Here is a 26,300-nt window from a genome sequence, read left to right as displayed (position 1 = left end):
TCTGTATAGCTAAAAATGACAGAGTATTGTGAATTGTTTCCACTGTCTTAAAGGAAGTAGGAAAAAAAGAGAAAACGTTGGCACTTTTATCGGCCGTGGGTTAAAGAAAACATAGCCTAACTACGAACTAAATAGGCTAGGTTTAGGCCTAAACATTAGCCTGTAATATTAATATTTTAATATGTATATGTTGATTATGAAAAGTGAGCAGCATGAGTAAGAATCGCAATATGTTTGAGACCTGGGGAGTCACATGATTTTGATCACTTCGAGTTTTATTTTTTAGAAAGTCTTTCTTTAAAAAATTATTTAGTTTTGTATAAATTATATTTTTATTTTGATCGATGTTTCATCAATTAATTGCCTGTGTATTAAATAAGAAGCAAACTAAAGGGTCCTGCACACTGTGCGATTTTTCAAAATCCTTTGCGAATGTCCCTTGTCAGACTGTACGAACATGATCGCCATGTCACATTAATGTCAGACTGCGCGATAGTGAAGGCGCGCTAAAAACGGACGCGCGCAAGAAAACTCACCCGGAGTTCATATCATCAATGAATGACGCGTTCGGTGACAGTGAGCTGCATTACACACGGGACTGAAATGCTGGCTACAAAGAAATCTCTAGCACTCGTTTTGGTCATAGTTTGTCTTGAAAAACTGAGATATTTGACTGTCGTCGTAGGAGAAGTCACACTGCAGGATTCTGTGCCAAATCTTCTGACACTGCCAGAATTTCGTCTGAGGTAAAATTTGATCGCAGCGCTCATTAATCGACTGCCGGTGAACATGTCAAACTAACGACCAAAGACGTCAGATTTTAGCCTAGGATCTGAGGAATCTTTTAGGATTTCCTAAATTTGTCTCAGACGGCCAAATCGTGGGCAAAATCGCACAGTGTGCACCCGTTTTAAAATCGTCTGGAATGGATTAACGTGCGTAACTGGCCTCGTTTCCTCGGCCTTGGAGTAAGGCTGATAGGCTAGCTCTTTCTGTTTTAATACGTTTCTTGTCTTAATTACAGTACATATAGCCTATAGTCCTTATTAGGAGAAAATGTATGTCATTTTCACTACATTATATCTTTTTATACAACACAATTGAGTGGAAAATATAATACATAGGCCCTATGTTGCAGCAATGCGCCACCGCAACAGGTGACATGTAAATGCGAAAAAACGTTTCCATTGCAGTTTTGCGAAAATGTCTTTTTTCGAATTGCCTGAAAAACCACCATATGAGCACGTAAAAACTTTTTTGCGATATGTGGGAGTTTTTGCGAAATTGTCGCGTTTCCATTGGGCGTATTTTCAATTCGCAATTTCAATTTGCGCAAATTGAAAGGTAATGGAAACGCGGCTATTGATGTGTTGATTTTAATAGAGATGCGGAACTCTCATGTCACGCTAAAATGCAATGAATGTGTGTTGTTTTTTAACTTTTGTCTTCAGCTCATCTCGCGATCAAAGACAGCAATGCGAGAGAGAGTGGCATCAGCACTGGTAATATAATTTAGTCTTGCTATTTTTAAATAAAGACAACTGTGTGTCGAGCTTCAGGTTGTGACGCTGAACATTTGTTTCAGTTGCGGCAGTTTGCGTGTCAGCTGAGGAGATACGACCAACTCCAAACAAATAAACGCTATGGAGTTTTTCTTTTTAAAGCAACCTACTTCAGTGTAGCTAATTTGTGACAATAACATCGCACTTAACACTGAGGATTTGAATTTGTGACGATCGGGTGCGGGTGGACAGTTTGTTTTTAACAGCGGATTCAGTGACGTTAGAGCTGGTCCGTGCATCTCTAGTGTGCCCATCTCTACTCTTGTTCTTTTTTCAAGTGTCTTTCCTGTCCAATATTTTTAGCTTCTTACAAAAGCCACAAAGCCTCCAGAAGACATTATGTATGCTTAGGCTATGTCATGCCTGAGCTGAAGCTGAAACATGAAAGTTAATTTGCACAACATATATACAATATTTAGGCATTATTGTTATTTATATTACTATTATTTTGATTTAATGGTTGTAGGTTTCGTTTTCAGATTGAATCATGTTTACCTTTTTTAAGTAATTTGAAATAGATTTTCATATAATATGTCAATTGTATGCATTAAAATTGTTTATTTTCACAGTTATTAAAGTAGACTATGCAATTTCAGCAATAAAACCTTTTCTAAAAAGAAAACAAATTAGATGTTAATTTTAAAATATCAGTCTCATTTTCTCTTATATATTTAGCATTGCTCTTTAATAAAGAAAAAAGTAATTATCTGATTAATCAATCTAAGTGCTAGATTAATCGATTACAAAAAGAATCGATAGCTGCATTGAGAAGTCCGCATTGAGAATTTCAAAACACAAAGGGAAGATATATCGACCTATAGTGTGTATCTATGCAATATTTTATTGAGACGTTTCTTTTAACATTTTAACATTTCAGTTACTGTGTGTGAAGAACAATACAATCTCTAGTCCAGTCTTGTGATCTAACTGACACCCGGGAGAAAATAACACAATTTACAGCAATAAACGCCAGCAGTCATTTTTTGAGAAACCATAGAGCATTATCTACAGATCAAACATAATAACAGAAACAATGAATAATCTTGGAGAGAGTTTCATCGTGTTGACTGTCGTAACCGAACGGGACACACAGTTTGAAAGCTGAATGGAGAGTGACTGACAGACGCAGCGGAGGGAAACGTGCATTAACATTAACTTGAATTTAATGACTTAAATATTCATCTGTACCTCCCATTAAACAATGGAATGGCTTCAGAACACTTATAATATAGTGCACGAATTGTTGATGATACTTTATAATGTTTTTGTGGGGCACTGGGGCTTAACAATAACAGAATATTATACGCACAGTATCAGATTTGGATCGGTCCTGTTTGACCGATACCCGATCTCGCAAATAATGGCGGATCGGAGCCCATCCAATACTCAGTATCGGTATAACTGCCTTGAGTATGCCATGGACAACTCCTGTGTCAACTGTGCAGCATGCAGCTCGCTTATAGTGCAGACGTGATGTGATTGTAAAGCCATTTGAGCATTTTGAGAGGGAAAGAGAGAGGGACAGAGTGTGCAGTGATTCTGTGATTTATGTTTGTGAAATAACAGAAAGTTTTCAAATTAATTTATATATGTTATTTAATAAAAAAATATGAATTGTAACCTTGCATAAAATAATTATAATTATTTTACCCGCCCTGGACAGAGATCGAGACGGTGCCGCTGCTTCCCAAAGGGGTTATCGGCCGATAGCGATCGGTAGCCAAACGCCCCTAAAATGTTTTATTGTGGGCTAATGCAAATACACAAGTGAACAAACTATATAACACTGTGCTAGTAGTTTTTGGGTATTTTAATGCATTAATGCATATTTTGTGCCTTTAAAACTTTGCTTTGAACATAAAAATATATTTTAAAAAAGAATTATAATACATAAAATTTATACAGCACAAAAAAATAAAATAAACCACCATAATTTTGGATAAAATACTGATCATTCTTCCGAATTAAGCCAAATGTTTGGTCTCTTACCTTCAAGGAGGTCAGAGGCTGAGCCCAAACAGTACTCCATGACAAGCTAAAGAGAGGAAAGAAAGATGAATCATGAAGATAAAATGGTTAGTGTCAAAGTGTGATAGTGAGAATAAATGATTCAGAAGAGAAAAGAAAGATCTTACCCATGCTGTGTGTTCCCGCAAGTAGCATCCTTTATACTCAATGCTGTTTGGGTGTTGTATTCTCTGGAGAAACTTGACTTCCTTAATGATATCCTGCCATTTCTAAGTAAAGGGAAGAAAGCATCAAATCAAATGGTCTTCTTTCAAATTGGCCAGAAAAGCCTTAAATGAATTTAGATTTTCCACTGGATCACTGTATCCACTATTGATGTGAGCAGATTGCACATTTCGATTTACTAGTACGGGTCCTGAAAAAGAAAGTCAGTCCTTAAAGCTTCTGAAGGATTCTTTGCAGAGATTATGTGCAATCCGATTACTGCTAATCTGAAAATACAAAGGAAACGCTTCCACCAGCTAAAGTATGAATGGCCTTGATGCGTCGCTTCAATCAGAGGTGTTACAGGAGACTTAATGTGACTTCCGCAATTGACTTTAATTTGCTCGTATGACACTGAGCCAAGTCACTGTTTAAGAGCCAAGCCATTGTTGTTTGTGAATGTGAAACAAAGAGACTAAAATATGCACTTAGCAGTCAAAAGTTGCCAATGCAGCATTTGATCAAATCTAAGGTAATAATTCACAGATGATACAGCTACTATTACAATTGTTAAAATGAATACTATTGCTATTACTATCACTTCTGCTACTATTATTTTTGTTGTCATATTTATTATTATTATGATTACTATTATACTATTATGATTTTTTTCCTCTTTCTCCTCTTCTGTATGTGTATGTATATCATTAATCCCCTGCCTTGTATAAGCTATTGTTTTGTAAATTTGCAATTTTCCTCAATAAAAAAATATATAAAATTAAGAAAAAAATATACATCTAAGGTAAAAAAAATCATATAAAAAGAATCATATTTCTGAAGGATAATGAGTGAAGACTGGAGTAAGACTAATGGAAATTCATATTTGCCATCACAAGAATAAATAATTGTATAATATATTAAAATAGAATAATGTACTTTAAATTGTTATTATTTCACAATATTAAAGATCAAATAAATGTAGCTTTGGTGAGCATCAGAGGCTTCTTTCAAAAACATGAAAACAATCTTTGTTATTCCTTTGAACAGTAGTGTAATGCTATCATTTCTGTGCCCACCCTCAGAAGGAAAAACTGAATCCGCAACCAAACTGTTGCATGACTGTATGTAATGACTGTGGAATGTAGGAAAACTGACCTCATTAGACTGTTTCCCACTATAGGACATCTTCTTGATGGCCACCACCTCTGCAGTCCGCGCATCCCGTGCCTGAGCAAGATACACATCTGAAATTTCACAATTTAATCTCCCAAACATTTCATAATGTACCGTAGCGTGAGTTAAAATGAGGAATCCTGTTCAATACATATTATATAAAACATACAAAATAGACCGCGCCGAAGCTGCCATGGCCGATCTCACGGAGGTCTGTGAAGAGCTTCTCGGGGTCCTCCTTGAAGAAAAGATCCGCGATCTCGGGGTCCTTGAGGCTCCCTGCCCGGCTGGTGGAGGGCATGCTGCGAGCCGGGGGCCGCGCCGCGCTCGCAGGGGACTATCTGGCCGTGCGACTGCGACACGTCAGGCCCCGCTGGTTACTCATCTGCCAGAGGGAGGCAGTGTACGCATAGAGACCTGCAGGTAAACAAATAAAACTATTTAAATCAATAATATCTCAACTAAATCAGAATCTCAGCAATAGACATTTTGAACAAACTTTTTTAAGCATGTTTATTTTTTGTTGTCTCTTGAATTGCATAAAAATCACACTCAAAACTGAAGCGTAAGGAGGCTTCCTGCAGACTGGGTGTCTAACGCAAGCCTGCAGCATCCCTCTCAGAAGCTTTCCTGCCTCGATCGCCCCCCGGTGACCGGTCCCAGTATAGCCGCACCTCCGTATTTTCTAATGGATGTGAGGCAAACTAAACAATAAAATTACACTTCAAATATTTTTCCCCCAAAGTTAGTTTATGTCATTGTAGGCAGTTATCATCATGATGATTTCATTTCAAGTGTTCGTTTTTAAAATAAGTTTAGTTTTAGTCAGTTATTTGAGGCTATAAAAACGGGGGTGTGACGTCATGATTGACAGCTGAGATCGACGTCTTCTCTGAGTGAAGTTGTCACTGAGGCACTAACAGACTTTTTTCGGGATTTTTAGGAGCAGATTGAACCTTTAGCTTCAATTTCTACCTTTCCATAACTTTTTATTTTTCACCAACATAATGAATTGTTCTGCATCTGTGAGAGTGTGGACGGGCTTTGTATGCGGCTGTACTTCCTGCTCTCTACTGGAGAGCAACTCCAGTCCCAAGGTGTGAGCTCAGTGCGGGGTGTCTGAAAGCTTCCACTTTGGTCAGCGGAAACGGATGATATCTCGTCGTCCATATTTTTTTACGGTCTATGGTCTAACATCCCATCTTTTCTACAGAATCTATTTACCCTTGGGCAGGGCTGGACTGGTAATCTGGCATACCGGGCATTTTCCCAGTGGGCCGACGCACTTTGGGGCCGATAGGTTATTTATTTATTGTTTTGCCACGGACTGGCCCTTCATGCAGCGACAGTGGCCCATTGGTTTGTCTACTAAATTGACAGGCCAAAGTGAGAGAGACCTCCCTTCCATATAAGGCACTTTTTTTTTTGTGGAGCGGATGGAACTGCAAAAGGTGAATATTCGCACAGCGCAGCCACTGACAAACGTAAGCTGCATTGTTTATGCGGCTCTATGAATGGCACTTTGACTCGAATTTTGTTTCATACAATCGTGTGATATGGGAACATTAGAGGTTCTATGGTGAATCAGCTGAAAACAGCTGCGAACATGTAAATACATGACGAGGTAAAGTGGAAACGGCAATGCACAACTACAAATGTTTCACTTTAGCACAACCACAATTTACCATAGCAGCTAACAGTGAAGTAATATTGTGTTTTGTAAGAAATGTTTTTATTAAAAATGTTGCTATTATTACTTAAATTAATATTGCGGAATATAAATCGCTTTTATAGAGGCCGATTTCATATTTTCTACAGTTGTTTAACATTTTTTTATTTACAAATATAATAGTGTATTATATATGTTTTATATATTTTAGAAACCATATAGCCATGGTAATGTGGAGCATTGTTTTACCTGTGACTACCATGATCTTATATTTAAATAAAACTGGCCTACAATTAAACTACAGTCAATAAAACAGCATTAAAGGCTGGATTCCATGAATTAAGGGCAAAGCTTTTTTCTCTCTCAATATTTAATGAACTTGTTTAATAGATCTAATGAAATTTAACTAAATGTCATTTCAATGAGAACCTCATGAAAGATAGCTTTCAGTGTCTTACATAAATTAGGTGTTAACTCTTGAAAATTTGTTTTAAAGGGGTAGTTCAACCCAAAAATGTGATCGTTTATTCGCCCTAATGCCATTCCAAACCCAAATGAATTTATTTCTGTGTAACATCAAATAAAATAATTTGAGTCTGTTTTTTTGTTTGTTTTTTTCATACATTATTCAAATGGTAGCCTAACCAAAATGGTTTGGTTGCTAAAAATCTTCAAAATATCTTCTTTTGTGTTTCACGGTAGTCATATAGATTTGGAAGGACATGAGAGTTGAGTAAATGATGACAGCATTTAAAAGCAGTACATTTACTTTACTGCATCCTAGCTCAAAATCATCAGTGCTTTACATTTACATTTCCAGTAATTCAATAATATCTATCATTATTTGTCCCTGTCTTAGATTTATTTATTTACTCAAATTTAAGGCCCTAACCCCAGCAAAAACACCCATGGGGAACTCATGGGCCGGACGGGCTGGGTTTGCCAGGGCCGAATTTTAGCCCCAGTCCAGCCCTGCCCTTGGGTGTAGGAAAGTGTCTCGCACTCCCATGACAACTACCAACATAATTTTGTGTGGCATTAGTAGCGTTTTTGTCCTATTTTATGACAAATGGCAACAAGCATTAAGGTGTTTTTGCAATATTATTAATGTGTAAGCATTAACATGATATCAATATTTTATTTTTAAAATATCACCAATACTGGCATACTCTGACAAAGCCAATATGAATATACTATAACACACACAATTTACAGTAATAAAGAGATACATTTATGTTTTACTGAATAACCGAGTTTTATAGTGTGCACGAAATAAAAAAATAAAAATGTATTGGAACATTTCCATTTGATTGAAGGTTTTATTTTATTTTATGTGTTTTATTGCTTATTCATGGATCTGCATTGCAGGCTTTGAATCTTCAACCCTTCGGTTACCTGTAGTGTTGTCACGATACTGGACTTTCTAACTTCAATACGATACCTTGAAAAACGATATTCAATACCATTTTCGATAACACAGGAGAAAACTGCCATACAGATATTTTTAATTAAAAAAATGTTTTGTCTACCAATATAAATTCTAGGCAATCAATGTATTTTTAAGCTTCAAAAATGACACCGTACCAGTAATCCATATAAATCGAAACGTTTAGCTAACCTAAGTCTTCCAAACATGATCTCTTTACATATTTTAATTTAGGCTTTTATTTACAAATTAATATATGTCAATTACCATTACAATAATCTCACCCATCACTCAATGTATTAGTGTTTTTACAATGGGGTGATTTTATAGGGCAGTAGCATACACAAAGCACAAAGAAGCTTAATTTCAAACTCTGATTTGAATTCACAAAGAGAGACAAGTAAAAAGTCTGTAATAAAATAAGAACAGACAAACATTACAAACGATAGCACAAATAATACTGAATAAAAGAAAACAAATAATACAACAGAATAAAGAAACAAATGAAATAGACAGTACTTGAAGTTTTTCAGGTAGGTCTAACGTAAGCATTTAGGCACAGAAATGCTAGAAACTGAACAAAGAAAATCAAATGCAAAGTAACACTGGATAGTTTTGTAAAAATTACAAACGGAATCCTTACAATTAAAGTAACAAAAGTTATTAATACTAGAGCAGTGAGTGATTTCTTGATTTTGTCATTTTTGTTCATTTTTTACAAAGATGACAGCAGGTTTATTAGGCAGGCTGCTATCACTTTTTCCAATGACATAGTTCCTGTGTGGCTTCCCCCTCTGTGTCTGTTCTTGAACTGCTACCGCAGAAAGATTGGTACAACTCTGGCCCTAAACTTGCTGGTCTTGAATGGAACCAGGGAGCAAGGAATGGAGAAATGCTGACTCCATCTCATTGAGCAATGTAACATTGCACTCCCTGCTCTTTATATCTAAATATTTTAAAAATATGCACACAAGAGCCCCATCGTGCAAGAGAGTGAGCGAATCAATGGTTTCTGTTTCAATTTATATCAGAAAAAAAACATGACAGTACAGGCAGGCAGATTATGCGAGTTGCCGATTTGCTAGAATCTCTTCTGGTACTATGAAGCGCAAAATAAATATAGCATCACAATGGGTTTTTTCTTAAAATAAGTAATAGTCAGGTAAACAACACATTACATCACAGTTTGTTCCTCAAGTCTGTGGAAACACACGGCCGGTTTGCGACAGGCTCCAGTTCGCCTGGCCGAGAACAGGGGACCGAATGCATGAAGCAAATATACTGATACATAGGCGTTTTCTTTCCAAAATGGTCATTTTGACAGAATCACATGTATTTGACATGGAAATAACTTCCAATCTTTTTGAGAAGCAACTTTATGTGTGTGCACTTTAGGTGTGAGCAAGAAACCTGCGGAAATTAGAAAAATGGTGCTGAAATTCAGGCCCTGTAGCACCATTCAACCAGAGTAGTGCTGGGCGCTATTTTTGAAGAAACCGCAATACATAGGGCTGGGCGATAAAACGACAATGATAATTATCATGATAATTTTCCTCGATAAAACGATAACAAAAGTTTGATAAATTCTCAATATAATGCTTACGCGGTATGCGTAATGCTGTGCATGCGCATTGCAGACCGGGCTTCTGTGTGCTTCACGCGCTGTTGTTTACAGTCACACTAGGGGTGTTCGATTCCAGGTTCTTTGGAGTCGACTCCGATTCCTGACTCCCACTGTGGGAGTCTATGGAATCAACTCCTCAACTCCATTTACTTTACATCACAACAGGGTTAGAAATCAGACAAAATTGGTGTTTTTAAACACTTAAATTATTTTCCCCCCTGACACAAAGTTTTAAAATCCTCTTATTAAAACTGCACACTTTTAGCGTGGCCGTCCAAATGAGTCCAATTTAACAATGACTTTCGTGGTTATAAACTTTACTGTATCTACTGCCAATACATAATTTTACATAGGAAAAGTCACAAAAAAAAATGTTGTGATTGCGCTAAACTCACATGATCATTGTCTTAAAAGGTGAATTAAAGATACTATACATAAAATAATGCACACTATTGATGCGTTTCTTGATATTTTTATGATTTATTAGTTTAATGAACACATTAACCATGGGAAACGAAATCTATATTTATTGCAATAATACCATCAATTAAACTAAAGCTAGCATGGAAGCCTATAATTACAAACTAAAGTCGCTCTGATTGTATTTTATTTCTAAAGTAAGCACTCAAATAAATGTGTGTGACAATAAGACAGCTCTCTTACACGGTGTATGCCTTCGTCAGTGTATTACCTCACAGATCGCTTCATTTCATTCACTCCTTGCTTATAGTGCACTCAACTGCCATGCACTTTAGATGAGAGATTCAGTAAACGAGCCATTTCGGACACAGCAACAGAGTCGACACAGAGTCGATTCCTGTACTGGAGTCGACCCCGACTCTGGGGCTATTCAGAATCGAGGAATCGTCTCTTTTGAAGTCGACTCCCCATCACTAAGTCACAGTGACTGAGAGGCTTGGAGGATCGGAGTGAAGCGGAGCGAGAAAAATGAGCGATAGTGAAGAAAACTCAGAGCTCACGACCAGCTCGGAGGACACAAATATCGTTGACAAGTTAGTTCGCTCAACTTCAGTAGTTTGGAGATATTTTGGCAATCCCATCCGACAACAAAGCGACGTACGTGGACTGCCTATCATAGGTTCACCACACAAAATTTAATTATTACAAGTTAATTATTTTAAAGTTCTTCCATATTGAGAATGAGGAGATGTCGTCACGACACCGCGCCCCGCCCCCAGAGATCACGGCATCCTCCCCCTTCCGCCATTTTGGGAGGATGGTCCACTAGGTATTGGATTTGGACAGAGACTGGAGAAGAGATATTCCGATGATAACCATGTACATAATTTTCCAAACTCAATGGAACATGAAGTTTTAAACCACCCCAGCCGATCTAAGAAAGCAGCTACTGGTAAACAGAGGAGATATATTTATTTATTATTCAGAATGCACAAAAAATATATTTATAGAAACATTTCAGGAACGTGCAAGGTAGTAAAGCATCTAAAGTTAGGTCTCTGTTCCATTCTGCTGCAGGCAGCTTCTACAGATTGACGTTTTTGATCTCATCCAGCTCCTCTAAATACCTCTGCCTGGCACTGGTAGCAATTTCTCCCTGTAGTTAACCTCCATTTCTTTTTGTTTTCCATTTTAAAATTTCTCCGTTTAAAGGACGGGATGATAATTCTTCGTCTTTCCTGATCCGATCTCTGTATCGCTCTTACAGTGTTGCCCCGGCAACCGATAGAGTTCGATCCCAAAATGGCGGATGTGCCCAAACACCGGCCAATTTGTCACGTGACAGCAAGCTACCGTGACGTAGAGCCCTGCACGGGCCTCAAATCTATCTGTCGTGTCCGACAGCTTATCAAAATTCTCGGCCCGAGTCCGACTGGAGCCCGTTTTTTTTTTTTTTTTTTTTTACATTGTTGCAGCCATTAAAATAGTTCTGTTTTGTTTTTAATGTCAAAGTAGTTATATTTCGTTTAGTTTCTTTATTAAGTTAATTTAGAAAAATGTTTAGAGCATTTTTTTGTTTGTTAAATTAAAGTTTTAATTTTTTTGTGACGACCAAAGTGACGACCAAAAGCGGCCAGCGGCCGACAGTGAGTTAACCGCATATTTAATCGATTTAGTCTCTCATATCAACTCTTGACTTGTCTTGCCTATAATAAAATCCATAAAACACTTCAAGCATCACATTAACAATTAGTTAATTTCGCCAACTATTAACACCAGTAGCCTAAAAGGCATTTTTGACGAGCTGAGGCAGGCTGATTCTGCTCGCGGCTCTCGCAAACTGAGCTAAACAAAATAAATAAAAAAAGCACATGCAGGTTGTCTTATAGCCTACCTTACACCTACACAAAATGAATATAAATCCCATCTTCAATTCCCGGGGTATATGCTCATTTAACGGAGTTTACAGCAACGGAAGCAAAAGATTCAAGATGCATTTTATTCAGCAGCTTATTTCAAATTCAAAGACCACATAAGAGAGAGAGCGACCTAAGCGCACTGGTAAGATCATTTAGTCTCATTCATTTTTATTGAAGATGATTGTGTTTTTGAGCATCTAAGACTTATTTTAAGTTTCATTTACAGCCATTTGCGTTGGCTTGCATTAGTCATTTGCGGCGATGCATGTTGCAGCACCATCATATCTATCAGACTACAACATATATAGCCCATAATACATTGTGACACATAATGACATTTTCATGTTTGAAAGTCTGTAGGTTAACATAAATGCAGATAGGCCTAATTGTAATAATAAAAAACAACATAATTATCGATTTTGAAATATTAAACCAGTCAATACAGAACGAAATATTCTGTAGCCTTTTGCCGTCAATATGGATATGGTATGGGCCGGCTACTGCCGACGTTGTCTTTGCTGTATCAATAGGCAATATATTTATATTTAACATGAAGTATAGGGCTTCCCTGTACATTAATAGCAGCAGACGCCCTGCGGATGACACGCAACAGAAACGCCACGCTCATCCCACGCTTGCAGTGTGTCTCCGGCCTTAACTCTAGCAGCTGCGCTGAAGAAACGCGCGCTGCTGGCGCGGACTCTGAACCTATGCTTTGAACACTGTGCGAGCCATCTTGACAGTCGCGTTAGCTATTATGGTCTCGTGTTGTTTCCACCAGCGCAGAACTCATTGTTCCTTTTAATTGATAAAATAAATATAAAACGAAGGAGAAGCCTAAAAAAAGGCCCGATGCCCGGCCCGCGTTTTAGGCATGACGTGAAAATCGTCCCGAAGCCCGGCCCTAGGGGCGTAAAAAAGTCGGGGCCCGTCGGGCTCGGGCATAAATGCAGGGCTTTACCGTGACGTATGTCCTCATTCTCAATAACATTGAGCCCAACACAGCGGTAAATAGGGATGGGTACCGAAAACCGGTATTAAATGGGCCCCGGGGGTGCATTTTGAAAGACCGTTGTATCGATAAGCTCGGACGTTATCGGTTCTGCTGTCGGTACTTTTGAAAATACACGTGACGAGAGAGAGAGAGAGAGCGCGCGCCGCAAACTACAGCCGAGGACAGAACCAAACATTCAAACATAGCCTGGTGACGCTTTAGATCTGTGATAGTCTGATTTTATTTTAGATTTTGTCTTCCAAAGATTATAATAATATTTATGTCTAGCGCAACTTAATTCCCCTTGCAGCAGTAGCCTACGCTGCCATTTCTCCCTAAAACTCAAACCTAATGACAGAATCAGCACGATTAGTGATTGTTGTAAAATACAGTCTAGCTACTGTTGGTAAATTGTGGGATGCGTTTAATAATAAAAAGAGCGATTAAAAGCACAAAAATGTCCGCAAGAGATAGTTCCCAAGTCGGCGCGCGCTCTGAAACAGCCCGCAACGAGACGAGCAAATTACACTTTCGGTTTCACACTCGCGTCTAAACGATCAAATGTACACAAACATCTATGTCAAAATGACCGGGTCGGAGAGTCTCTTAAACACAGTTTTTGTCTAAATGGACGTAGTTATTATGAATATAGTCGGGAGAAAATGTAGTGCATCTTCCCATTATCAGTCGCCTATAGATCTGCACATCTGTCTTAAAGAGGCAGCGGTGTAAATAAACATGCTGACGAATTATTGCGAATTAAACAACCAAACGCAAAGAGAAAATCACTCACAGCTCTTAAATGAATAACTTCAGCTTTAATAAGCATTATTTTGGCTATTTATGATTAACAGTGTTATTTTACATTTGATAACTAGAATTCTTCCTGAAATGAAAGCACTGCATGTGTAGGCTGTGTATTTTTGTTAATTGTGTGTGTGTGCGTATATATATATATATATATATATATATATATATATATATAAAATCTCAAAAAGTACCGATAAGAATACCGTTAAAGTACCGGACCGATAAGCAGTATCGGTAAGAGTAGTAATACCGTTAAAACCTTAACGATACCCATCCCTAGCGGTAAATCTACATTAACTACATTCACGCACAGACTTGTCACCTTGTTCGTTGTAGTAGTGGGTGACTTGCAAGCTAACGTTACCAAAATATAATCTCTAAAACATCGGACTTGTACATCACTATTATAATGGTTTGTCTTTGGTGATGTATTAATGACTCAGCATCGCCTGTATCAAAAGAGAAATAATTTCATCTGATGTTTAAAATGAATAAAATAGACAGCCCTTAACTGGAGTTCTACAAATACTGAACTTTGCTCTCTCCCTCCACTGTCGGTGAGGTGTGTGTGTAACTGTGTGTGTGTCGGTGAGATGCACGGTGGACCAATCCACTGTGAGACAAGAGAGGGAGGACTCAAAATGTTTCTTAACTTAAAACCCCTTTTTTTTTTTTTTTGCCCGTTTGCGTTTTCAGTGTTTTACTACTTACACAATTAAGTATATATAATGATATTATTGATATATAGTGTAGAGTAAAAAATGCGGGCCACAGTTAAGAATTTATTAAATAAATCTACCTCAGTTTTAATAAATTGTTCACTTATTTGGGAAGTGTTTGTCATGTCTTGACAATAAAGGATAGTTTAAAAACAAGTCTGTTTTATACATCTTTCACTCAGAAGCAAAAATATGCCTTTAAACTTTAAAGAAATAAAGATTTTACATTTATCGTGATATTTATCGATATCGACTGATATGGAAAATTATATAGTGATAATTTTTTTGGGCCATATCGCCCAGCCCTACCGGTATATGTCGCTTTAAACAACGTTCGGAAAGCGGCGCAGCGCGGCACTGCTTATAGAAGCGTTTCTTTTCACTGTTGCATGAGCACAACAAGATCCCATGGCAAAGTCGCAAGGCTGAATCCGAAATCGCCCACTGAAGCATCATTCACTTTTCCCTACATTATACACTTATATTGTTCTCTTGAAGGAGTGAATGAAAGCGAGCGTGTGAAGTCGGACAGCCGTTGTATGTACATCAGCTCTACACGCGTTATTGCGGTTCAATGTGAGATTGAATGAGTGCACTCAATAACGTCCACTATGGTCGCCGGACACCATTACAAATGGCTGTCCCCTCAAATAATGGTTATAGGGGCGATTTCAGATTCAGCCCTTGATCAGCCCAGAGAATTCAAACTTCACACGGCATGAGCGCGGTTTCTGCGAGGCGCATCACGATAAGATTAACAACGCTCACCATATCAGAATCAGAGTGGCGCTATTGCGTAAATGTATGGACCCATTTGATATACTCTAAACTTGAACTATCAGCATGTATGGGCACATATTTCATCACGTCTTCTTCAAATGAAATGTAAAGGACACGCATACAAAAAACGTCTGATCACGAGATCTGCTAATCTGCTACACCGAAAAACAATGATGTAAGTTAATAAACAGACTGACATTTTAAAAAAAAAAAGACCAATATTATATATACAAAAATACCGTAATATACATTTTTGGTCATACCGCCCAGCACTAAAACGAGCAGATGAAACGAGTGAGTATGTGTCAGAGACAACTCATATCGTTGTATCGACACTGTGGAAAGTGAGCATTAGAACTATATATTTCAGTATCGATACGCATCGAAAATCATCTAATCATTATGTTGCCAGCCCAGATCTTTATTTCCCTTTTACATATCTTGTAGGTAGAGCTGCCAACATGAGATAAGCCAGATGAGTGTCTGTGGTTTTGTTGAACACAGCATGAGTCCACTGTAACGGTCTTATCTTCAGATACTGATTCCACACAATGACCTGTGACCTGACCTTTGTTTACAGGCTGTAAATACAGTAGTGTCGAAGTGCGACAGCCGACGTGCTCCCAGTGATTCACACTGACCTGCTCTCCTGCATTCTTATTACCTCTTCAGGCTTATTCAGGTTTGGAGGAAATTGAAGCAATGTGTTGACTAACAGTCAAACTCTGGGCGTATTCACAAACCATTGGAGCTGATTAGCTGGATGAATGAAAGACCAATTGTGGGTTGGTTACCCCTTTTCCATTCAAATGGAATTTCCACTGACTTGAGAGCCGAAGCAATGACATAACTGACAACGTTACTACATATCACTTGTGGCATGTTTAGGGAGGTTATAAATCTTTATGCCATGACAAGCTGCTTTTTGATGCAACCGTCAGACAATAATTATAAATAAAACTCTATTAAGAACTAAATTTAGCAATGGAGTGGCTAGAGTAGGTGCCTAGCATCACTGCAACTCATTTCCAGTTTTAGATGCTTTATTGATTATAATAAGAATACTCTGATTTAGTTTTGTGTCAGTGGTTGTTACGTTAAAAACTTTAGGCCTACTTGATATCAACATTATACCACCCTCAGCACTCTGAAGTAGACACTTTTTTACTCACAATCGTTTAAAAAAAAAAAAAAACTGTAAAGAAAACAACGCAGTCTCAGTTCCCAATTCATTATGAAATATTGTCTTTATGAGCGAGTCATTAAATCTTCCATTCAAACCATTTTTTTAATATATTTATTCTAATGAATTAAAACAAATTAATAAACAGCAGAAATTCCTATTTTGCCAGAACCGTTAGCAATTTACATGTTTTTATTTTATTCTGTTGTCTGTTCAGAATCAGCAGAGAATCGTGATCTCTCCATTAAAAAAAAAAAAAAAAAAAAAAAGTGCTTCCATTTATCCAGATTCTTCATGCAGCTCTACTGTGAAGTTATATGCTCCGGATCGAGTCCAGAAAATTTGTCAAGGACAGAACCTATTCTTTGGCTGGAAATGTGTGGAAAGGGCACAAGATGGGCATTGGCACCCTGTGTTGATATTCATATAGTTGCTAAGTAAACATCCTCCAAAAAGTCCATTGTGAGTTCAATTATGACCACTGGCTTTTTCACGATTATTTATCACTCCTGCAGTGACTGCATTAGTCAGAGCATCTGTGGGTAAACAACAGATTCAGCCCTTCAAAAAGTATTCCTAAGACACGTGATGACAGAGAAGGGAAGCTCGAGTCACAAGACAGGCTGTGAAGCTTGGGATTTATCATCTTTTTCCTCTAGAGAACTACAATTGTAGATTCTCTAAAGACAGTATTAGAACCAATTCCTTATAGAAATTGCTTTTGAACTTCATTGTTCTATTGTTTTTCTACATAGACGTGCAAGACGGACATAACTGACCATTGCATGTCAACTGAGCGTATCGTGCTCTACACAGCAGCAGATAAACGAGGTCGCTGTCACTTTAAGAGCTAATGCACGGATGCAATATACTGTTACATGCGCATTATCTTTCTCAACTGTGTACGGTTAGGACATAACCCCATGTGTTGGCGCAATTGGCTTAATGCGCTTTTAATAACACTGTTTAAAGGACAACTCCAGCGAATTTAAGTTCATCTTGATCATTATATCTTTGTGAGTACAGTCTATAGAAAGAAAAAAAACGGATTGGTGCTTGCAACAAAAAGCATTGGAGTTTTTACAGTTAATGCCCAGAGCCCCCACTCGGCTAAAACGGCAGTTATGGGGGCATAAACGTAAAGGGTGTCTTTGTGCCTCTTAACAGACACAAAATGCAATTAAAATGTCTGTCCAACATGAACAGGGCCCTTACATGACAACGAGATGCGTTTAGCCACTTAGCTCCGTGTTGCAAGCACCAATCCGGTCCGGTTTTTTTTTTCTATAGACTGTACTCAGAAAGATATAAGGATCAAGATAAACTTAAAAATTCGGATGCGATCATAGAAATATATATATAGAATCCTCATTAGGGCCTGTGCAGATCGGTCGAACGAGGTATCTACATGGTATATATCTATGAACACGGGGCGTAGGCGTTAACGCTTGACATAGGGTGTGGCTGAAGCTGGGTGCTGACGTGATTGTCATAGTGACAACAGCCAATCATATTAACTTGCCGCTTGGACCAAAACACAACACAAAAAAGCGCCTTTTTATGACAGCTAGTCTGTGAGACGAAATGGATGCCGATTTGGTTGTATGTGTGTGTGCGATTGCCCGTGTAGTTTTTGTCAGTGCACTGCACAGGTGCACGAACATGTTAAGTACATTAAATCCTGAAAAATTGCAGACAGCGTAGTGGTCCGGGAGCTGCGTCTGGATGGTTCACGGAGCAGTAATGAACGCAATTGGCTAGCGTCTGCTGTAGGATATTTGCATGCGGCGATCTGATTGGATGACACCTGCGCTGGCGCTTGAAAAGTTGAGAAATCTTCAATCTTCAACTTCAAAGAGTGAAGCGCCGCGACAGAACCCACAATTCTGTTCGGCAACGGATGATGTCACCCATTCAAAGTAAATGGGAAGCGTTAACGCCTACGCCCCGTGTGAATGCGGCGTAAGACATCAATGTGTCATCAGGAGCAGCAGGGTTTTTGTGCACGTTGCCTAAGCATGTTTCATAGAACTTTACCCATTCATATGATTATATGACTGGCACACAGCAATGGTTGGAGTTAAAAATCTTTATTTGTGTTCTACTGAAGAAACAAAGACATCCACATGTTGGATGTACTGGGGGTAAGCAGATAAACATCTAGTTTTCATTTTTGGGTGAACTAACCCTTTAAGGCCTGTTCGTTCACACCATGAAAGAGAACTATAAAAGGTAACTATCATTCTGTTCATTCTAAGCATGTCCTTGTCTGCTGCTTTAAATGCTCGAGTTCGTTACAGCAGGATGGATCCTGATCATGTTTTTATCTTTCATCACCTGGAAAAAAAACGTTCTGAAAAATGATTCCAATTATATTGTTCTTCTGTGCCATTAACGTTATAGCTGTGGTTTGAACTCTGCTATTCACGGATATCGAGAATGATTTTTAGAACTAGATCTTTTGTTTTCTTTATAGTTATCATCCTTGGTGTGAACGGCATCTTTTTTTTAGCAAATGCATTTTACAACACTCACTTATTTGGCTGATTTGGATGGTAAGATGGGAGAGGGGTGTTTAGCAACCTACAAATGGCTTGCTTACAGTTAATCTTGATATCTAACTTAAGATAGGAGAAAGTATTTCAACATAATAAACACCTCTAAATATGATTTTGAGATTGACTGGCAGCAAAAGCAGTCAATATTTCACATAAATTCCAAGCTTTTCATGTACAGTAATGACTGCATACAAGCCCCACAGGGCAAAATCTTGCCTTACATGGCTGAGTAAGCCTAATTAACTGACTTCATTGATTGATTCAGTTCATTAAAAAAAATATTCCTTCAGAAATATCAAACACCATCAGCCTATTCCACAGACAACAGAAAAATTGCTGAATTACTCGTTACTGATGTTCCTCTGGGACCAAACAGAAACCAGCTCAGCATTCATAAGGCAGTAGGGAATATATGCACCAGAGGATATTACTTATATTACAATATTGATCTTTACACTGCATGTTATTTGCAATTTGAACTTCCTAAATCTGCTTACATTTGTAATTATAATTACAGGTTTCACTTTTTATAGATACTGTCTTTAACAAACTGTACTAAAGCGCTGGGTAAATTCGAGAATTTCAAACAAATTACCATAGCTAAACAATCATAAGCATAAGCTTTTTTAAGCATAAAAATTTAAACTGGGTTGCATGGCTTGCTGGGGGCAGTACACTAAAGCCCAATTTATACTTCTGCGGCGAGTGTACGCCGTAGCTACATCGTAGGCTGTGTGTGGCGCGCGAACCCTATGACGTATCCTGACGCGCACCTCTCGAAAAATGTGACAACGTGTCAATTCTACACAGACCGCAAGCGCCGTGATTGGTCTGCCAGAACTAGGGATGGGCATTTTCCTAAAATATTGGATTTGAATATTTGTGCTCGTAAAAATCGAATATTAAAATATTTGTTTATTTAAAATAGGTATTTTGAGAAAATGAGAGATGTTTGTTTTTTGTTTTTTTTTATAAATATGTCTTCACCATTTCTGAACAAGCTTATGATTAGCGAATGTACACAACACGCTTACATTACATCTTAAGATTTTAAAACATTAAACAGTATGTCAGAGTAAAAAAGAAAGCCACTGACAGACATTGCAGAGACAAAGATAACGGTTAAATGAAGTTTAACTGAAGCACTTTATGTTTTCTATTCTTAAACCCTTGACGAAACTTAAAGGAAGCATTTGTCTCAAAAACATTTTTGCTATCAGAAGTAATCTCACTCTCACTCGGGGGACAGATGCGCTTACCCGCACTCGTGAACGCAGTGATGGATTCTTTCCTCATTCCACTGGAGTTTAGATCTCATGTGACTCTCGTTGTTCTGGTGAGATCATGATAACTCAGTTTCATTAACTGATTTGATCGAAAGTAACTTTTTCAATTTCATCTAATTCCAAACATCGCGAGGCAGACGACGACATTATGTGATCAAATACACTCAACACATCTACCCGCTCCACAGCGCTACCCAGTGGATTTAGTATTTTTAGCTTTTGAATATTAATTACAGATCGAATATTCGACAATTCGAACATTCGTGCACACCACTAGCCAGAACCCCTCCCTCAGGTCTATAAATAAATAAATCTGCGATAGGAGTGTGTGTCCAGAAATGAGTTTCATCCGATCTGCTATATAACACAATACTTTGTAGTGCAGAGATTCTTTATGTTAGAGAATAAATACATAGATCTGCTGTGAATAGTTTATTTATTTTCTCATTAAAACCAAATATGTAAATCAGTGATTGTGTATCAAGAACAGGGACACATCACAATGGGTGCATTTCGTTTAGAGATTTCAATGGAATGAACTGTCTCCACAACAGCCATCGATTGAAGCGCTAGTCAGTGCACGAGCCACCTGAAAACAGCGGCCACGAGCACTCTGCATGATTTCACAAACACATTCAGTGCCAGATCACCTCTTATGTTACTCTACTAATCAACTAGAGATGCTTAAATTGTATTACATACAACAACTCAAAGTTCAAGAAAAAACGCTATCTGCCGCCACCACTGCTGGATACTTCAGTCGGGTGCGTCTCAAACGCATGCATCACAGTGTAAACAAGTCACTTCTTCGGCTTTTGCCTTGAGACTGGGGGTTACCATCCACATGCCAGTGGACACTGCCCACTAGCGGTCTGCATGTGTCATTGCATATTGACGTGGAGAACAGCGCAGAAGTATAAATGAAATCCAACGCGTAACTTGCGGCGTAGAGGACACGGCGTAGGTCCAACGCAGAAGTATAGCGTGCATTCAGCGCTTGCATCTCCCCGTTATGGTAAGAGGCGGGACCTTTCCAGGCAAAGTGCGCTAAGCTGCTGTCCAATCACAACACGGGAAGCGCTGGCCCAATCAGAACCGTTACGTGTTTCTGAAGGAGGGACTTCATAGAACAAGGAAATCATCAGGCCGTTTTTAGGACAGAGGAAACAGCGCTGTACAGATAAGTCAGTTGTGTGAAAAATACTGTTTTTTTTTTACACGCGAAACATGAACTCATGTTATATTGCGCACTGTAAACATAATCAAAGCTTCGAAAACACGCGAAGAACGGGACCTTTAAGTAAAGCTGAACAGTTAACTAGAAGACAAGCTGCTTCTTAACGTGGACCAGGATCTTTCATAAGCAAAATTTTGTTGTGCTGCAGACCTGTACATGACAGAAACTCAGCAAGAGAGTGTAGGATACAGACTAGTAACTCCAGTGTGACACAGATAGGAACTCGGCCATGATCTCTGGTTAGTCTATGTGGGAATTCCCTACAACATGCTTTAAAAATAAATAAATAAAATGAAGTGAGAGAGTATTGGGCCTTAATCTCCGATAAGCAGTGTGGATTTAGAGTTTGGATTTGCCAGGGCTTAACCTCTGCAAGGAATTCACACCACCATTAAACCGCAATCACATAACGGGCTGTTACTTTCTCAACAACACAGTCAGGAGAGAGTAGACAAGAGCTCTCCAAAAAATCTGAAACCAACAAACTAGGACAGATACATATTTTGGAGCATGTCATTTACTCTGAGGTCACGTTAGTGCTGAATGATTGGAGGCATACTGACATTCTTCCAGACAGCACTAACAGGAAATGCATAGATTGAAAACTTCAATAGCCGAAAAGAGTTCATCCATCACATCTAGCCTACCTTGAGTTGCAGGGGTGATTCAACACCATAAAAACTGTTGACTGACAAATCTCACATTTCCAGGGAGAGTAAATAAACAAATCGCTAAATGACACAATTAAGCCTATATGTTTGTTCCAGCGAGTTATGAAATAGGTTGAAAGGGAGTATTTCATAACTAACACAAAGTTTTCTGCTGTGCTGTTTAGAAACCAACGAAAGAATAAGAAATTAAGTTTTTTACAATCTTTGCTGAAACAAGTAATAAATTCAAAGAAGATTTGAAGTCTAGCAGAGTTTAACTTGATTATTTGGCACTCTTGTGTGTACCACTGACATTTAACTCGCAGAGGCATTTTAACTATCCGTGGTATTCTAACTCATTTTTATACATACTTACATTGTTTCCTTAAAGGAATAGTTTGTTATTTACTACCCTCGTTCCATTCCAAACATCCTCATGTCATGTAGGAGAAATACAGAAGAATCTTTACACAGCCAGGAAAGGAGTAGTTCACCCAAAAATGAAAATTATCCCTCAATTTATTCACCTTCAAGCCATCCTAGGTGTATATGACCTTCTTCGTTCAGCCAAACATAATCAGAGTTTTATTAAATAATTTCTTTGCTCTTCCCAGCTTTATAAATTTTAACTTTATAAAGTTTTTGAAGCTCCAAAAAGCGCATCCACCCATCATAAAAGCAATCCATATTGCTCCAGTGGCTTAATAAAAGCAAAGCAATGGGTTTTTGTAGGAAAATATTCATATTTACAACTTTATAAACTATAATCAATGGCTTCTGCCAACGGCCGTAAACATGTTCACAATCGAGTTCCGGCAGTAGGGTGACCTCTGACCCGCTGACCATAGTTCTATCTATCCCTTCTATGTACACTATAATACCAAAAGTATTGGGACACCTCCAAATCACTGAAATCAGTTGTTCCAATCACTTGCCACAGGTGTATAATGGGTCCTGCACACTGTGCGATTTTTCAAAATCCTTTGCGAATGTCCCTTGTCAGAATGTACGAACATGATCCCCGATGTAAGCCATGTCACACTGTAAGATCTCAGTTGGCATTAATGTCAGACTGTACGATAGTGAAGGCGCGCTAAAAACGGATGCGCGCATGAGAACTCGTCCGGAGTTTTATATCATCAATGAATGACGCGTTCGGTGACAGTGAGCTGCTTTACATCCGGGACTGAAATGCTGGCTACAAAGAAATCTCTAGCACTCGTTTTGGTCATAGTTTGTCTTGAAAAACTGAGATATTTGACTGTCGTCGTAGGAGAAGTCACACTGCAGGATTCTGTGCCAAATCTTCTGACACTGCTAGAATTTCGTCTGAGGTAAAATTTGATCGCAGCGCTCATTAATCGGCTGCCGGTGAACATGTCAAACTAACGACCAAAGACGTCAGATTTTAGCCTAGGATCTGAGGAATCTTTTAGGATTTGCTAAATTTGTCTCAGACGGCCAAATCGTGGGCAAAATCGCACAGTGTGCACCCGGCTTAAAATCAAGCACCTACAGTGCCTTGCGAAAGTATCCGCCCCCTTGAACTTTGCGACCTTTTGCCACATTTCAGGCTTCAAACATCATGATATGAAACTGTAGTTTTTGTGAAGAATCAACAACAAGTGGGACACAATCATAGAGTGGAACGAAATTTATTGGATATTTCAAAAAAATTAACAAATCAAAAACTTAAAAATTAAGTTTAAACTTAAATCGGTCAACCACTATTTATTTTATAATGTTTCTCCTTTAATCAAATGTAACCAGAAGTAAAACAAGCCTAAAAGCAAGCTTAAAGTGTTAGTTCACCCAAAAATAAAACGTACCCCATAATTTAATCACCCTCAAGCCACCCTATATGTGTACATGGCTTTCTTTGTGGATGTTATATTTATTAAATTATAAATTATAATTTGTTTTTCAATCTTTATAATCAGAGTAAAGCCCTAAAAAAAGCATAATGTGGATTCCCACAGGAAATTCAAGCATGTCTTTGCATCAATACGTAATGTCTGTAGTAGTAGTAGTAGTAACGCATGTGAGGAATGGGCCGCATGTTCTTCAGTGGATCATTTATTTTTATAGCCTTTTCTCAAAACCTTTTCTCTCATTTTGATGGCGGATTGTATCCAGAAAGCCCTACATTATATTATTAGTAATAACTGGACATCAAGTTTTTGAAGCAAATCCCCTACCTTGCCATTAAGCATTAACTGATCCCCACAGCTAGATTGCCCCTAATGATTTTACCCAGCATGTAAATGCTTTAACCTGCTTTGCAATTAAATTCTGAAACTATGTAGTTTTTTAGTCTTTAAAAAAAAAAAGCAGTAGCCTATGCGGCTCATAGCCTGTGATTGCAACACCACGCGCTTTGACGCGCATTTGTTGATGTGAATAGTAAGGCTAAGCAGAATAAGCACAATAATAATAACTATGATCATAATATTTTTATTTAATAATGAAAATCCTTTTTTTAAATTATATTCATGGAGAGCCAAATTATCGTCTTGAAATCGCCAACAGCTTCCAGCGATCCCTCTGCCCACCGTCGATACACGATACTATCTTCTATCAGCACAACCCTATTACTGTACTAGCATCTTGCGTTATATAGACAAAGCAGTCTCTCTAAGAAACTTTCAATTTAATCAGAAATTGTTTAAACCGTAAATAAGTGGATAAAATTGCTACTTACTGCTTGTAGTTGTACAGTTGTATAGCCACTTTCTTCAGTTTAAGACGCTGAGCGAAGCTTGTTTGAAATGAGCCGAACAAACGATCTTGAATTAAATTGTTGCGGTATCGGATTATAAACATCAACCATGACTGTTGACATATGAAAAGTCCTCATGTCCCCTGCACAGCCTGGAACATGACGTGTCCGTTTTTGAGTATTGCTTGTTTACCTGCAGTTCTGATGATTCGACTCAGTCAGTTCCGCCTGACAATGAATATGTTCGAAGAGATGCAAATGTTGGGGGTGTACATATAAATGATCCCCAACACTTGCATCATAGTTGGCGTTATGTTGAGAATCACTTATTTTCCGTGGTGTTTTTCATGCACAAGATTTACATAAGAAGTAGGAGGCAATGGTTTTTGAGACTCACAGTATGTGATGTCCATGTACTGAACTCTCATTATTTCACTATGGCAAGGTTAATTCAATTTTTCATTTTAGGGCACCTTTAACTTAATGCTTTATTAACATCACAACTGACATAACAAATGAACAATACTCATCAGAAACCACAAATCATTACCTTTTGACATCCCTACCAGAAAATAACCTGATTTATTAAAGGGGTCATGAACTGAGAAATCAAATGTTGCTTTTGACATATCAAAGGTCATCACAATATAAGAATATCCTGTAAGTTTCAGAAATGAAAACTTCCTTGTTAGTCCAAAAACAGCTTTTATTTTAACCAAGCCCAGCGAACAACTCATTGTACAATGTTCCCATCTAACAGGTGAAAGACCGCCTTTACAGAAAAAAAATCAACGCCTATTTCATCATTGCAACTTGCAAAATGGCCCCGCCCACTAGGGTGTTAGTGAGGTGATTAGGAGAGAAGATCAATAATGATCCTTTCGAAACTAAGGAGTCATTTGTTTATCGATTACAAACAAGTGCCTCGGCGCCACGTTTGCGGGACTCATGTTTCGGGCTGTAGGGGATTTTTTAAAAGTGACGTGAGTAGAAGGGAGGCGGCGGCGCCGGGGCACTGTGTGTGTGAGAGAGCGGGAGGCAGAGCGGCAGAGAGATCATATAGAGATGCGATAGAGTTGCGAAATTCCAGGTGCGGCTCGCGGCTGTCATTTCAAACAGCGCAGCATATTTTAAACTAATCAGTTAACCAGTTTCAACCGGCTAATGAAGCTCGGTGGTCGGTCAAGAAAATGTTTAATTTTTTGCCATCCCTAGTCAGTAAATCAAACCAGTGACTGAACGGTCCACATCACATTGTGTCTGTTAGTATGATAAAAATAATCTATATAGAAAGCAATCAAAGAACGCTACTTTACAATTGCTGGATCTGTCAATCAAAAAGTGCAAGTTTATCAGTGACCAAGTTCTGGACTCTTCACCAAAACTCCCCTTATAATCA

The 26,300-nt window shown here is 38.3% G+C and overlaps 1 protein-coding gene across 2 annotated transcripts in view; it reads right to left on the bottom strand.

The window, feature by feature from the left end:
- The window catches only part of taok1b (TAO kinase 1b), a 55,070-nt gene that overhangs the window by 20,263 nt on the left and 8,507 nt on the right, over positions 1–26,300 (bottom strand). For both annotated transcript variants that reach the window (XM_067424085.1, XM_067424086.1), the window contains exons 2-5: positions 5,077–5,324; positions 4,890–4,961; positions 3,698–3,799; positions 3,552–3,597 (exon numbers count right to left, since the gene is read on the bottom strand). In XM_067424085.1, the coding sequence (XP_067280186.1) occupies positions 3,552–3,597; positions 3,698–3,799; positions 4,890–4,961; positions 5,077–5,208 (352 nt within the window). In that variant the 5' untranslated portion in view covers positions 5,209–5,324. The remainder of the gene's footprint in view (positions 1–3,551; positions 3,598–3,697; positions 3,800–4,889; positions 4,962–5,076; positions 5,325–26,300) is intronic.

This window comes from Pseudorasbora parva, chromosome 18 (assembly GCF_024679245.1).
Source record: "Pseudorasbora parva isolate DD20220531a chromosome 18, ASM2467924v1, whole genome shotgun sequence".
NCBI classification, from domain to species: domain Eukaryota; kingdom Metazoa; phylum Chordata; class Actinopteri; order Cypriniformes; family Gobionidae; genus Pseudorasbora; species Pseudorasbora parva.
The sequence above is the reverse complement of the archived record's forward strand: the minus strand, read 5'-3'. Positions and strand labels throughout refer to the sequence as shown.